The sequence below is a fragment of the Megalopta genalis genome, chromosome 1 (genome assembly GCF_051020955.1).
Source record: "Megalopta genalis isolate 19385.01 chromosome 1, iyMegGena1_principal, whole genome shotgun sequence".
Classification (NCBI taxonomy): domain Eukaryota; kingdom Metazoa; phylum Arthropoda; class Insecta; order Hymenoptera; family Halictidae; genus Megalopta; species Megalopta genalis.
In genome coordinates, this window is record NC_135013.1 from 36917299 (window position 1) to 36933759 (window position 16461).

At 44.1% G+C, this 16461-nt stretch overlaps 2 protein-coding genes across 3 annotated transcripts; one reads left to right on the plus strand and one right to left on the minus strand.

The window, feature by feature from the left end:
• Positions 1-710: 710 nt before the first annotated feature.
• On the plus strand, positions 711-2879 carry mol (dual oxidase maturation factor 1 mol). The gene is made up of 7 exons (XM_033475393.2): positions 711-1205; positions 1332-1389; positions 1472-1606; positions 1713-1932; positions 2095-2306; positions 2382-2577; positions 2656-2879. The coding sequence occupies exons 1-7, from the start codon at positions 1041-1043 to the stop codon at positions 2825-2827; spliced, it is 1158 nt and encodes a 385-aa protein (XP_033331284.1). The 5' UTR covers positions 711-1040; the 3' UTR covers positions 2828-2879.
• A 162-nt stretch (positions 2880-3041) lies between these two features.
• Duox (dual oxidase) lies at positions 3042-16195 on the minus strand. Of its 2 annotated transcripts, XM_033475381.2 has the most exons (20): positions 16071-16195; positions 14706-14786; positions 12353-12514; positions 10317-10504; positions 9579-9783; positions 9350-9516; positions 8734-8970; positions 8213-8658; positions 7952-8153; positions 7554-7880; positions 6776-7000; positions 6451-6669; positions 6129-6332; positions 5741-6053; positions 5164-5538; positions 4853-5070; positions 4082-4543; positions 3621-3776; positions 3412-3540; positions 3042-3335 (listed from the first exon to the last, which is right to left on the minus strand). In XM_033475381.2, exons 1-20 carry the CDS (start codon positions 16153-16155, stop codon positions 3207-3209), a joined length of 4530 nt encoding a protein of 1509 aa, XP_033331272.2. In that variant the 5' UTR covers positions 16156-16195; the 3' UTR covers positions 3042-3206. The 2 variants fall into 2 exon arrangements, with proteins under 2 accessions (XP_033331272.2, XP_033331273.2); XM_033475382.2 differs by lacking the exons at positions 12353-12514; positions 14706-14786; positions 16071-16195 and having other exon boundaries at positions 9579-9790; positions 10317-10486.
• Between the last annotated feature and the right edge of the window lie 266 nt (positions 16196-16461).

Genomic DNA, 16461 nt, shown 5'->3' on the forward strand with positions numbered 1-16461 from the left:
GTCGACAATAATGGGTATAGTATGTTAAGAATTTACTCAACGAGTAGCAAATTATTGACATAATGTGTACACCATATCCAGCATCATCCGCGAACTTAGCATGAAACACCGAGATTCTTGCGAATAAAATTCTACTTTCTGGATGATCGCCTTACGATTGAGAATGCTTAACGCCCTGGAGATGTCAGCGACACCGTATCCCTCGTCGCAGGCGCAATGATCTTCGATTCCAAAAGGTTTCTGCATCGAGCAGTCGCTACAACAGAGTACATATTATTAGAATCGACTGCAATTTAACGAATTCCGCGGACATTTCGCAGTTCAGATTTATTTCGGTCTTACGCGGTTGCCGGTAAGAATTCCTGGGAAACAATCGGCCTCGGGACTAGTGCCGGCGTTGAAGTCTCCGGCGTGCCATCAGCGTGCCTAGCGATCCACGCTCGCGTGTCACCCGTCCGGTGTCGTCATCCGGGATCATCGATCGTCGGACCGCCGAAATAAAACAACCGGGCAGCCCGTAGAAGCTGCAGGGGCTCGGGTTTTCCTGGCTCAGCTGATCGGTGCATCGTTTTGTCCCTGTTCTCCCAGCCCGAGTGACTCCTTCTGGCTGCAGCCCCACCTGTCTTTCTCTTTCGTTCTCCCCTCTAGATCCTCTAGATCCCCTCTACCAACGGCGGCTGGAAGTCACTTTCGAAGACCCGTTAACCTACTCGGGGACCTTAGTATCCGTTCTGACTTCCACGGCGACGACGCAGGTGCGTGCTACCAGCCGCCTTTCGTTTCGCAACGATCGTCCTTGGACGCTGCTAGCTAAGCGTGGCGGTCTCTGAGCTACTTGTACCGCGAATTCTCCGGTTTGCTGCTGCTCTGCTCCGGAATCGTTGAATCGATCTGGACTCGATTGTTTTTGTGCAGTGCGCCTTTTTCGTTCCATCGCGAAGAATAGTCGGGGAGAGTCCTCTGATGCGTAGCGGCTTGAAAGGAGAACCGGAACTGGCCGGTTCCTTCAGGGTCTCGACTCCAGAAATTGTTCGGCGACGATGAAGGGATGGTTCGACGCGTTCCGCATCGACGGCGGGCCGACGTTGTACAGCTACAACAACAGGACACCCGTCACCGGCGACGTACCCCTTGTGATCGTGTTCGTGATTTTCGGCACGATCTTCACCGCGTTCCTAGTCATTTTCCCTGGGATTCGTAAGGAGGCTTGTATCCTGAATTTTTCATTGATCGAAGAGATAGATAGAAAAAAAATAGATTAAATTTCAAATTGATTAGCTCGAATAGAACGGGGAACGGTCGGCGATGAATGGTACCTGTTGCGTTTTCAGAGATTGAGCACGTTTCTCACGGTGACCTTGAGCCTCTTCGTCGGTGCCTCGATACAAGGTACGGTCCACTTTGCCTGCAATTAACCGAGTTTTCTCTTTCCTCCTCTGGAATAACCTTTTGAACGAATCTCTGTTTCCAGTCGCGCAGTATGGATCGTCTTGGCACACCAGCTCGGCAACAGTTGTCAGCACGTACAGTGCTTATTCCGGACAGAAGACCACCGCCGAGATCGGCGGCTACATCGGTTTGATGCACATCAACATCACTTACCGGCGTGAGTCGATAGGAACGTCTTAATTCGTACGATGCACAATGTGACATACGCGAGTTGCACGAATTGCTTTCTAATGATTGTTTATGCTAATCCGGAGCTCTTGTAGTACTACCAAGCAGCGAGCACCCGATGGATGACGTGGAGTACAATGAGAGATTCTGGTGGAGGAGTACTGGAGAAATGACCAGCGCTTTCAAGCAAGCGTTAAATCAGGGCGCTCCGTTTCCCATAGTTTCTTTGGCTGAATACTTCAGCCTTCACCAGGAAGGATTCTCATGGGGAAGCAAATACCGCCAGGCTGGTTACTATGCCTCTCTCATGCTTTGGTAACTACGACTTTTTTGCTCTCTTCGAAACTGTTATATGCATATTCTTCAAATGCTTCTTAGGAAATCACTAACTTATAATAATTAAAACGATGAAAATGTTTCTATTGTTGACTAAACGGTTTTAGCGGTATGTGTTAATTTTTAAGCAACGCTTTTCAGGACATCCTTCGCCTCTTGGACCCTGATGAATCTGTTACTGGTGGTAGTGCCACGGTACGGCGCTTACGGTATGATTTCCACCGGCATTTGCATGCTGCTAACCAATTTAATATATTGGGCATTGTTGCCATGCGAGCCGCTCATAGCTCACGTGGATGGTTCTATTCTGGCTTTTAATTTAGGATGGAACTATTGGCTGATTCTGCTATCTGGTAGGTACTTCGTGTTAGTCTATACTCCCAAGTGTTACTCCAAGGACGAGGATTCAAGGATGATTCTTGTCGCAGGTATCGGATGCCTATTCGTCGGGGCAGTGATCACTGCGATAGATATGATATTTCCTCATCAATTCTCCACTATATTAGAGGTCGACTACGATACACCATACGATAGGCACGTGATTATAGAAGAGAGTTTCGATACTCGGAACATCAGAAGACGGTTGCCTAAGATCGAAGATTCCTTCGGCGATCGAATAATAAGGTGTTCTATCTAATTAATCGCTATGGAATTCGATTCACAATGAATTTGCTAGTCTTTCTTTCCTGTTAATCCTTTCAGTCAACTGTCGTCGAAGCTGCAGAGCAGACATGACGCCAAAGAAGACACTCAGGGTGTAATAAACCGGGGTTACACTTCGCACGAGTCTTCGGACTTTCAGCACGAAGACACGACCAAGAACAACTGGTCGTATCCGTTCCCGTCGTCCTCGCGGAGAACGATCAACGGCTGATTTCTGTTAATTGTACTCTTGGACATTCCGAAAATAAAGGATTTTGTTTTTATTCGACTTGTCATCTGTGTCCTCCTAAAATGTTCAATAATATTGTACAGTGACCGTGCAGTATTATTGAGCGTCTAGGGTCCACTTCAGTTCTGGAACTCCTGAGGAAGGCAAGGAAGTATATCTTGACGGTGTGTGAGCCATGATTGAGAACATAAAGAAAAAACGTGTTCGCCTGTTTTTTTTTTTTAACATAAATAAGAAATGTAATACTCAGTATAAATAAACGATGCGCACGAGCATCGCGCATAAATATATACATAAGGTAGAGTCCCATGAGATTCGCGATAGAGTCCATCGCTCCTCTTCTCCTATTCTCGCGACAGGACTAGCCGAAGTTCTCGAAATGATGGATGAAGTAGGGCAGGCGACGACCTTTGTTCACCTCATCGCAGGAGGACATCACGCTTTTTGTCAGGGGGCGTGGTCCGCAACTAAATACTCCTATTTTGCTGACCTGAAACATCATCAAATTACTTTCAAAGGTGTTGACAAGAATTAACGAGTTAAAGTAAATCTTCTGTGAAACTCACGTAGCTATGCTTCTTCTGAACGAACTTCAAGAACGAGGTCATGTCGGGTCGACCAAAATGATTTATCGCCTTTAGTCCGGTGAAAATACTCTTCTTGGATAGTCTCTGGAAGTGGTTCTCACAAATGTACTGAAAAAAGTATTTTTTTTTTGTTATTTCACTGTTGCGAAGAGTAAACGCAAGGTTAAGGAAAGAGAAAAATATCTTACCAACATAGTAGTACGCAGATCGAATTTGTGAAAAAATTGTGTAATAAATATATGAATCTCTAGGACATCTGTGACGTCCTTTCGTTCGACATCCCTGAGGACGTCGATAAACCACTCGAAGTGCTTGTGCGAAGGACATATCCACAGGAAATAGACCTACAAAGATAAAATCAACGTTATTTATTTTAATACTTGTCTGATCAATTGCCAGCCTAATCTACTTGTCTGGCAAAGGCTGGATATACCACTTATCTGGTAAATGACTGGCCAATAAAACGCCTATACTATTTGTCTCAACGAAACCGACCTACTTTACTGGGCCATTCTTCATGGCGGATTTTTGTTCTGCCTTTTGTGAATGTTGTACAGATTTTTCAAGGACGTTTCGCATACATTTTAAGGATATAAATGGAACACACACACACAAAGAATTGCTTGGATATTTCGCAGAAATTAATTACCTTTTTACAGGCGACTCCTGAGTACCTATTGGTGGAAGTACCAAAAACGAGGTCATTAAGCATAGAGGCGTACGGAGTGACACCGATTCCACCGCCGACCATCACAGCGACCTCGAATTTGTACCAGTCTTGGTTCCCGCCACCGAATGGACCTTCTATCCTTATCTTCGGGTGTTCATCCTCGGGATTGTAATTGCAGGGATCGAAGTAGTTCCTCAGTTTCCAGGTCCAGGGACCTTGGGCCTTGATGTGGCAGGATAGAAAGTTCTCGTGTGGTGCCGAGGTCAAGGTGAACGAGTGGAATTCGTTCGACCGGAAGGCGGTACAGGAGAGCCGGATCCATTGGCCAGACAAGTACTTTAAATTCGGCGGCCTGTAGAACTTGATCTTTATCACGTCCGACGGCAGTAATTCCGTCTCGATGATGTCCAGCGCCATGTACTTCGTCCGAAGGCTGACTACCTGGAATTACAACAATAATGTGTTAACTGACAGTCACAACAATCTTTTTATAAATACTTTCGTACACGAAACAACGATTGCACTATGTTCAAAGTTCAATCGAGGTTTATACTTAAGGAATATTAATTTGTGACCTTGCTTAATATACCTGTGCAGAAAACTATAAATAAACTTGGACTCAATTACTCACTGAAATTGTGCATGATAATTTAATGAGAATATTATCTGTATCCAACTTTATCAACGAAAACGATGTGTAACAATAGCAGTTCTAAATACAGATGTTAATCCACAGATAAGGCAGTTTACCTTATCGAGTGCGTAAATTATCGCTGGACCAACAAAGAAAATCCAGAACCGAGGGGAGCCGGTCAACCGAGCCAAACCATGAATCAGACACAGTGCATACAACACTACATAGAGGCTGTGAGTCGACCAAAAGAACTTGTAGGCTTTCTGGCGGATAGTCGGATGGGCGAATACAAAGATTATCGTCATCACGACAAACAGTAGGATTCCGGTCAAGCCTATAAACGTTAATGGTTTATTCATTTGTCGTTACAGTAGCTAACTATTTTTTTTTCTAAAAATCAAAATTTTAATATCTACTGAATGATTACCTGTCACAGTTCTAAAGAGCCAAAAGGAGATGGTCAAACGAGCATCGCTAGGAAAGCTGAGCTCACTTGTCAAACAACGAAGATGTGCCAGCGGTTGGGTAGAGACATGGTAGAAGTTAACCATGTGGCCCACAGTGTGGAGAATGGAGAAAAACAAAGCAGTGCAAGCGGCTATTTTATGGAACTGTATGTGAGAGTCCAGTGGAATGTATTGCTGAATTGAAAACTCCTTCAGTTTGGTCAGAAGGTTGCGGGACATGGTCAACAGCAATAAACTGTAGCAAAAAGATAACGCTGCTGCTGATCCTCTGGTGATGGCAATGCCTACTCCCATTATGTGTCTCAAATCTGTGTGCTCTGCCATGAAAGAGTAATCTGAAACAAATGAAAACAATTAAATTGGTAAAGTTCGAATTTTGTCTATAGAGACGGAAACTTTCAGATGTTGCAAGTGCATAATCTGCTCCCTCATTCTTAATGTTCCTTTGAAGGACGTTAAGAGAGGTCTGCAAGTTTCCTTGCGTAACGAAACTTTCGAAATACTGTAACCATGTAACCATGCGCAACAGATACTAACATATAAATCTCTCGACGAACAGGGCGATCGTCGTAACGTAGAAAACGAACAGGTAGAATATGTTCTGCCGGTTCTCCTCGAGGAATGTCGACATGGCGTCCCACTGTTTCCTTGCCCAGCTCTTCGAGTCCTCCGACGGAAGTTGATCAATATGGAAACTGGTCATTCGTGCGACGTTCGTCGAGGTGTCCAGGAAATTCTGTTTCGCACCCTTGCAATCAAGTCCAATCGCCACGAAATCACCTTTGTACTCTTTCATCATCAGCTTGAAATCATTGTATGTGAGGTATTCCTTCCGCTCGAGTCCGGCGTCCTGGAAATAGGGTCATTCTCAAGTAATCCAACGCATTTTAACAATACAAATCAAAAATATTAATCGTGAAATTACTTGGAACATTCCATCTATCAGTTCTGTAACATGGTCGTCGGACAAGCTGGTGGTCCGTGCAATTTCCACCAATGATCTCAACATCTCGGATAATTCCTCCTTGTCGATAACTCCGTTGCTGTCCTTGTCACACATGTCGAAAATGATCCTTAGCTTATCCTCCGTTTTTCCTCGTGAAAATAGGAGAACCGTGTCCAGGAATTCCTGCAAAACGTTTCTCATAAGTGAATTGAATTATTCTAAAAATATGCTTACGCAATGATGCTACTTTAACTGCAGATAACGAATTCTTATCGACTTAGGAGATTGCTTGTGAAAGTACCTGGAAGGAAATGCGACCGTCCCTGTCCTTATCTACAATGTTAAACATCTTTTTCACGAAGACAGCATCCGCCCGCATGCCAAGCGCGCTGGCAAACTCACTTTTAGAAAGCGAGGTCCTCATCACGGTGACAACTTCCCCGCTGTCACTATCTTCGGAACGCCGTCGCCTTTCACCAGGTCGCAGACCAAAGGTGAGTGCATAAGCTTCCCTGAAAAACTGCAATTGGAATGTTCCCGTTAATCTCACAATACGGAGAGACAGGCAATAAAAATCGATATCCCGAAAAGGGTGGACACTTGGTCCGGTTAAAGAGAAAAGCGACCTGCTCGAGTTTCTTCTGACGACGCTCCTTCGTTTCCGCTTTCGCAAGCATAATGTCCCGGCCGACCTGGGACAGCGTGAAGTGTTTCTTATGGGACGCCAGGAATGCCTCCAGTTTCGCAATGAACTTTCTACGCGAGGCCAGAGAATCCAGTTCAAGGACAAGGTCGTAGTCTCGCGGTATACGGAGGAGCACCAACGCCTTGCGATGACCATTCCCATTTTCCTAAAAGGGAAGTCATTGTTCTCAGCCAGACTCCGAGACGTTCCAAGATAATTCAGACTTGAACAGCAATGCTTTACATTTTATGGGAGAGAGCAGCCAAATGGATAACTATCTTGGCTGAATCGCCGTGTATATCGAAAAAGGAAAATGGCACTAATTAATTATAACTAGTGCTTTAGGTCTGGTTCAACTATACATCTTGGAAAACAGTATTCTCAGTAGAATTAATTGACTGAGCATTTAGCTTAAATTAGGCTATTCTACACCATGACCCTATTGGACCTGTATCTCTTTTAACAATTTTTGTATGAAACGACACGACAGTGTATAATTGCATTGTGTGAGGCAAGTGTTTCGAGACTGTTCACGAAAGCGTAGAATTACCAAAGATTTCGCTCGCAGAAAGAATTTTTGAGCGGATGAACAAATTTTCACCGCGCGAACAGAGAGTTTGCGTAAGCCACGGTTCTCGCGCGATTCCGCTCGAGGTGTTTCCTCAGCGGATTCGAGGATTTCATAAAACGGTAGAAACGGAGTCGGTTGCCGCAATCACCTGGGACTCCTCCATGGTTACGGTGTTTACATCGCTGAAATCGAACGTGCGCAATTTCTCCCCTTTCCGATCAACGATATGGAGAGCTGCTTCCGGGCCGAATTTCACCTTGACCAGCCTACGGTGATTCGCGTGCAGCCACTCGCGCACAATCATCTTGTCGACGCAGATCTTTCCGTCGTTTCGCTTCTGAATCGCCTCCTGGAGGATCTTCAACCGTCTACGACGACGATTTTGCAATTTCACCAGGCCGTAACCGGCACCGGCGCACAAAATCGGCACGAACCCGAGGAACACACAAGCGTATATGTAGACCAACTCGCTTCCCTGAAAAGCAACGAAACGTTTCAATTGCTGATCGAATAGGTACACTTTTTGAATCTTCGTCTTCTATTCACCTCAAAGTAATCGTATCGCTGCAACGGAACACAAGGTTCCAGTATTGTGGAATTCAACTGATAAGGTTGAGGACAAGGATCTCCCTCCTCCCAAACGAACAGGTTCTTCTGCACAACTTCCGGTTGGATTCCAGTGGCGTTGACGATCACATCCCATATGGTGACGCGACGAATATCCTCGATTTCGCTCTTAGTGAAGATTCTGAAGAGTACCATTGCTTCAGAATACGTTCTCCAGTTGAGATTCATTGAACAGCTTACCCGTTCTCCTCGTTCTCGAACCAGAACCTATCTGAATCCCTCAAACGAAGGAACTGTTCCCTAATGACCGCGGAGAACAGTTCTCCAGGACCAGATCTGGACTCTAACATTCCACCGACGTACACATCGACGTTGTTCAAGTTATTCGAGTGGATTTCGACCAATGTGCGCAACAAGGAGGGATTCTTGTTAAACAATTCAGGGTTGATCTCGTTCCAAGTTTTCCGTCGAGGAAGTTTGAAGTGCGCTCTGGCGGTATTGTAGTCCGGGAGGCCGTTGTCCCGCCCACGCATGATGTTCAGCGCACCTAAGTCTCTTCTGGAAAACTCCATCGGGCCGAAAAGATTATTCCTGATGTCGGTGCCTAAAAGGTTGTCCTCCTTCTCGGCTATTTGCGAAGCCAGCCCCATTATCAGCTCCTCGATCGTGCTGTTCGTTAAAACTTCCTGTAACAGAATGATCAATCATTTCAAGCATCGTGTTTCAAGTTAAAAGATCTTCCAAGCAACAGTTACACCTACGTTCGAGTCCCACCAAGTGGAGCACAGTCTTATGGCGGGCTGGTCAGTGTTGGTTCTCCTGAACTCACAGTTCTCATCACGACGGTATATACCGGGTGGTATCAGAGTATGTCCGTATCGGAAAGCAGCGCTCTGAAATATATGACTGATCCCGGGGTGAAGGTCAGACTTGTATCCCGAGTATCGCGGTAGCTCCTCGTTCAGCATTATCGGCAAATACTCGTAGAGTATAATATTCTGTAACAGAAACAGATCTCTGTGATTCGCAGAGAGACACGTCCACGATTTCGTCAAATGTTATGCCTCGTAATTCCACATTAATTTCTCAAACAGTATAAAATTAGTGTATCGAGTTACGGTTGCAGTGCACAGTTACATGATATAGGATTACGGTGCGACAGGGCTGAGGTGACAGAGAAGTTTCTTTGCCATGGCTGTTATGTCACTATAATTAACTGTAAATGGATTAACATAAGTATCTTCACTGCGTAACCGCGAGGAACCTTCGGTGTTCCATTAATTACCACAGTCTTTCCTTGATCAAGAATTTCAGTGGGACGAGCGTTAATCAAATAAAATACCAGAAGCATCAGAAGAATAATCGTTTGATTTTCACCTGTAGCGTCCCCACGACGATGCGTCGCGCCTTCTGGAACACATCCTCGTCATCCATATTCGGATGCTCCTTCTGTATCCTTGCCGCGATGACGTTGTGCCATCGGTAAAACAAAATCCCGAGAGCCAGAAGAGGTGGATGCTGGTTCGTCCTCGGGTCCCCAAGAACTGTACAATCTCTTGTTAGGTTTGCGCAAAGCTCCGCGTCCCGAAAAAAGAGACGAACTCACGGTAGAGGCGTTCAGGGCTCAGCATCCTCATTACATGGGGAACAGCATGATTGAACAACGGAGCGCGCATGGTGTTCCTCACGGGGAACTTTCTTGTCGGTTCCATCAGGAGGCTGCCGTTTTTGAAGGACCTCATGGTATTCGCCCACGCCTCGCTGCTCGAGTAGATGAAGCTACCGTCGATCCAGCTCGTCACTTTGTTTATCTGGAACCTCACGTATTCAGAGCTACTTTTCGCGACTTATTTCCCAGATCGAAGTATCATCGTCGAACGGTTCTCAATACGGCACACCATGACGGCTAGACCCCGAAGAATAGAAATCGCGACGGTATTTATAGACAGCACAAATCCAATTAGAATCGCGAAATTAATTACAGGCGGGTTTCCATATTGGGAAACGTTCTCATTAAACTGCATGGATCCTGTTTCGCAGCGGTATCATTACGTGGAAACAGCACAGTTTACGGCGACACCTTATTGAGCTCTTAAATCATCCTTCGTGCTTTCCCGGTTAATAATTACCGTTTCACTTCGATCGTTAACAATTAGCGTTAGTCATACTCCTGGTCGAAGGTCTCCCAGATCAAATTGTCAATTTGTTAGCCACCGAGAAGACTCGGACGGATTTTCAAGAAAAGACTTGTTGCGGAGAATAGCCATTTTATCGGTAACCATCATACACTCTCGAGGTATTTACGAGGCAAGTTAGGCTGCTAGGATGGAAATCAAGGAATTACCTGCTCTCGAGGGCTGTTCGGGCTGTGTCCAGTCCGCCGATCATAATCCGCCCGGCGGAAGGGAATGTACTTGTTACCTTGGCACTCCTTGTCGAAAACCGGATCGCATTTGTCTACGTCGATCCGGTGGTACTCTATGGGACAACCGCTTTCGCTGGCCATGATGATTTCCGACGTGACCAGCTGTCCTGAAATCATTTCCCCGCGATGAGCAACCGGTTCTCTGGCGATCAACTTTTCCCAATCGTTCGCCGATCGATCGTTTCCTCGAGCCTGCTGCACGAAGAACCTTAGCCCGACGGAATTTAGGCGAGCGACCCAGTTTTTACTTTCCTTTTCGAGAACACACTTTCCTCGGCCATCAAAGACTCCAAACTTCTCACGAGCTATCGGAAACCAGCGACTCGAGATCGCGCCGTTTAAACACCGTTCGATGATCGCCACGATCGTTTTCTCGAGGAGAAAGGATGCTACGGTTTCTGAGAGTTATGGCCTGACCCTTGTTCGATTCCTCTGTTCCCATTAATTTGTTAATAATGTACAATGGCTCATGAAAGTATTCGCACACCTTTTACAATAGAATGGCTTATTAAAAAGTAGACCATATGACTTGAACTTTTTAGAGGCGTTAAAGGGACTACGTTACTAGAGAATGTTTAAAAAATATTTTTCAATAATTGCAAGTAGTCGGAATATAATAAAAGAAATGAAATATTCTCGTTTTATAACTCTTTACTTTTTTTAGAAATTGTCCAGTAAGTTATTCCGATTCGAGATTTTAGGAACGAATTCCTCGGAGTAAATATGTTGTACCCGATGTAGCGTAAAACTATGTAAAAAATTGCAATGCATTTCTTGTGGTCATTAAATAAATTTGTATAATGATCATTGGATAGAGGCTGCATAGCTTCTGGTCTAATCGAAAAGTAATACGGTATGGTCTAATCGCGTGCTCGTTTTTATCCCGGACACTTAGAGTTTGCGCAACCACGCGATACGGATATTCGAATTGGTTGCATGCAACTCATACTAGCAGAGTAGATTGCACGATTATCTCATATTCGTGAATGACGAACGCTTGCTTCCCGGTAAATCGATATTCTGTTAACTATACTTTACGGAACTATACTTATCGGAATGCGCAAAAGGGCGACTGCGAACAATGGACTTCTATTTATAATTTCCAGGTGTGGTATGCGCTGGTAATTATGCGAGTGGTCCACTTTCGAATTTGCCCCAAACCAGCCTGCGATATCCATCGATAATAATAATATCGCAAGTAGACTGCCGGTCTTTATGATTCAATATTTTCTTCGCATTCGTCGTACCTCGCGTTGGTTTCCAAGGCATTAGGCTAAATTGAGTCTGCGCTTAGGTCGTTTAAAATGAAATCGCTTCGATTTCGAACGCGAGATTCTTAGATCGATTCGAAACAAAAAGTGCATGACTCAAGCTACTTTCATAAGCGGCACATACGCGCAAGAAAACCTTTGACGACGACGACGACAACGACAACGATGATGATGATGATGCATCGCGATTTCCCATTATCAGCTGGATATAGACGATTTAACCAGATGGGCTCATTGATGGCAACCGGACGGCTGTTACAGGGGTTTTTCTCGGCAAATGTTAGTGGCATTCGCAGCAAGAAGCGACGATGAAAAATGCGTAAATATAAAGTCAATTAATGACCGTCCACGAGGGTATCACGATCATCGACTACGAATGTCTCGTTTTTCTGAAGTTCATTAATTCTTGCATGGTATCCGTTAACTGGCCGCATTCGTCTCATTCCCCTCGATCAGTTTCATCGCTTTTAAAACGATTTGATATCGAACCTTCATTTAATTCCTATGCATTATGGTTTCGACTATGCGCAGTAAAATTGTCTGAAGAGAATCAAACGAAGAGTCTCTTCGACTTTAAAGTATTCGGAAAGGTCTCAAGATTGTTCGAACGATCCAATGAAATCGGAAGTTACTGTTTTCGTGCTAGCCTCCGTAAATCATGAGCAGACTGATTAGCATGCTTACCGAAAAAAGCGAACAGCGCTGTCCTATTCTTGACCGATGGCAGACCGTCATCGCCTTGCATGAAAAGCTGACTGAGCTTCCTCGGAGAAGGTCTGTCCTGGCCAGCAAGCATATAGACCCCATCGGAATACGCTGCCGGCATCTTTCGTATCAGCCTGCTGTCTACGGAGGTATAAGCTATGTCAGTATTATCACAACTTAATCTGTGGTCTCGGTGATAGATTGACTCGCACTCATCAGCTAAACATCTATTACCGCTTAATGATTCCTGCCGTTCGCAAATGCAATTGATTTTATTTTCTGTACGTGTAAGGCTGTGGTTACAGTGGATGCGTATTCGTACGAACTGGCATTCTGACGAATAAGTCAGAATTGTTCATCGGACGAACGTGACAAATGATGGTTACAGCGATGCATTTTCGTACGAACTAGCGTTCAGACGAATTCCATACACTACATTAACATATAAGATGATTTCCTTGATCAGACATTAGCCTTCTGTAGCATTGAATATGGACGATTTTTACATCGACATCGACGAGTTTTACTTCTTAGAGAATCTGGTTTTAAAAATTTTATTTTTAAGTGATTTATTAAGTGATAAAATTGAGCAAGTAAATAAACTATTTGTATTATGGCCAATCTATGGAGAATTTTGCACACTATTTGAAGAACTTAAGAAGCAACCAAATAAGTTTCACGAGTACTTCGGAATATTTGTCTAGACATTTTATTTCTTAAATGGAATTAAAGGTGGGATTTTAAGACAATCGAATTTTCAACCATATATTCATCCGGCAGAAAGACTCGCGATCACATTAAGGTGAAAAATGTTTTCATTTTCATGATATTCTAATTAGTACCAATAATTATCACACACACACACACACACACACACACACACAATAACTAACTTAATACAAGTAACTAAAAATTATATAAAATTTGCACAACTAGTTCTCTGTTCTCGCATTTCCTCATCGTAAAATGTCTGTTGTACTATAAATTTTCTCGTCTGGTACTTTCCGAAGGAAAGAAACCAAACATAACATAAAATTATAATCCGCATTATCTTTATTATTGTCGTGTGTATTGTCCTTGGTGTTTCTCTGCTTGGTGTTTTTTTGACGAATTCGTGAGTTTTATGTTCTCAGGAAACGCATTCAATGTAACCACTAACATAAGAATCTATACAATTGATTGTTCTGACGTGTAGAACGACGTGTCAGAAGTTAGTTAGTTCTTATTGTAAGTTCGTACGAATACGCATCCACAGTAGCCACATTCTAACACAGAATTGTTATAAACGTATGACGTTGGTAGCGAACATGTTAATTTCGTACATTGTTTAACACGTTCTTCTATTGTATAAACGTTATCCCTAAAATCATCACTGCACAGAAATTGTTTTCATTCTCTAATAATTAGTTGATGATAGTATTATTTGTGAGTATTTCTACGCGATTTGGAATTGCAACAATTTTGTTAAAATTATAATATTCAAGCCTACTTCAGTGCTACATGATGTGTTTGGTCAGACAATACGGAGGACATTTCGCAAGCGGACTACTTTTAATTACCAAATTTCTTCACGCCGTTCTAAACTCAAAATTTAGAGAAGAGTACGTAACACGGTTTCACAATATCTGGTAATGATTTTAAGCATAAACTTGCCACATAATAACTAATTACAAAGCTGTACCCACATATGATGAAACTGCTAGTACGATCTTTAGAAAAATAAATGGTTCTGGGATGAGCTATGCAATGATTTTTTCACTCTCAATTCATAATTATTTGAAGTGGGCATTAATACTGTCATTCGTGTTACAATGGCCGGTGTTGGTGCGACCAAACAATTTTCATGTCCAAAGAACCGTAACACCTCTGTTAGCGAGGCTGATCACATCTTTCACGATACAACGTGCTTTTTTAGCTATTTTACGAATTCACGTTCGGTCAAGATCGCGTTGACTTTTTCCTCATTCGCTGCTAATCTGAGGACATTATGAGATTGCAACATAATCAATATTTCATAATGAGAGTCTACGAGATTTCGGTTTACTAATTTTGTCCAACTTCTTTTGGTGGATGCAAAATTTGGTTCATCCAACTGAAGTTATTTATGCTTGAGTGGCATGATTGCTGGACAATGGTCTCTGCATAGCAGAATCAAAACGAACCTACACACCATCGTCCAGAGGCTAAAAATGTGAACTCAAATTTAGTATCTAACAAAAATGTTTATCAAAGCAGTGAGTTTCGATGAAAACCTGAATGTGCGTGAAAATCCGCACTCCACATCCGTTTAAATGAATTGAAACGTAGATGGTGTGCAGTTTGGAATACTTGCCGATCGATCCCCAATCCGGATGGGCCAGATTGTTGTACCATCCATCGTACCTCTGCTTGTCCGCATAGTTGTGAAGCACTCCTGGAAGAGAAGAAGAAGTATCCGCTGAGATCGAGAACGTCTCGTCAAGAAAGCATAATTTCTACCGTAGGAATGCTAACAATCGATGCTCCTCTAACATTGAAAATAAACGACGGCGACAGCAACAGTGTGCAAGGATCGTCGTCGTTCGCGGCCGTCAATTACACAAAATCTTGAATCGACACATTCGCCGCGCTCGTAGAATCGCTTGGATTAAGCCATTTTACTTTACGAGTTACTTGATCGATCATCGTCGGACCGCCTGCCTCAAATTAATCATTCGACGATCGATCGGTCGTCGTGTACCTCGGGCAACGTTAATCGTCCGCGGGATCTGGTATGCGCATAAATTAGTATGATCGCAGCTGAGATACCGAAAGAGATCCGGCTATCGGCTTCTAATTCGCGAGTGAGAACTGCAACGAATACAATAGGATATTAGCCTTGTATCACTGGGACAGTTCTACACTACATTGAACTTCAGTCATTCGACTTCGGATGAGTCCTCGGCGGAACTTGAACTTTCTCGACAACACTAAACTTCGACCTATTGCAAAATTAGTTGCAAAAGCCAGGAAATTTCTGCTAATTGAAAATAAACTAAAACAAGAATCTGTAATCAACTACACGAGCCTGAAACCTTTCAGCGACGTCTGGGATCGGTTACACAGATAAATAGAGAACAGAGGTGCCCCATTCCACTTTCTCTGGGTCAAGCTTTCAGTAGAAAGTGATAAGGAATATGCTGTGTCCCGGAATATAGTCTTAAAATAGACTTTCTACCAAACACGGTGTACACGAGTACACCTCTATACGCATCCATCGTGTTGACCGCTGTTCACTTCATTGTACGTATGCTTGCATTGCAACATGAATCTAGCGATAGTGTATAGATTACACGGACAAAAACCGATCTTCAAACACTGTCTACAACGAGGCCTACTTTCAAATCAGCAGACCATCCTCGACAGCAAACTCGCTGCGTCTATAGCACATCTACTCATATAACTGTACACCCACTGTAACACGAATCTGCCAACAATGTTACACGCGAGATAGCATTCCGATTGTTACAAGGTATCGCGGATAACGACGACGGCTACCGTTTACAATCAACCCTACGCGAAACGGAGCACGAAGGAGTCCTGGATAGAGGACGGAAGTTGCACGCGACGATTGAACGGAAGCCTTATTTTCACTTTCGGTGGGAGTCCGGTCGCGTGCAAACGAGTGGATCGTAGGAGGGTCGCCGAGCTGTTAGAGGCCAGAAGATAGAACGCCTACCGGTCCCAGCAGGCAAGACACACCAAAGTAGCCAGGCAATAGCGCAGAGTCGCAGGTCTCGTCCCGGTGGCGGTCGTCGCGTCATATTAACGGCACCAGCAGCTCTAACATCTCTTCTAGAACCGCGAACGTCTCTCCGGTTCTCAGAAAGGACCGCGAAAAGGCATGCTGCCCCGTGCGCGACACGATACACAACGTTACGCGAGCAATATGCGAGCAACTAGGTGAGACTACGTAGGAACGTTCGGTATCCAGACGCGCGCGAGAGTGGTTTTCACCGCGGTGAACACAGAGACACCGGTCTTCAGACACGGGACACGGAGACGAGAGGACGACACACGTGCGACGCGGCCGAAAGAAAAAGAATCGAGGCCCGTTCGCTCGGGGTATG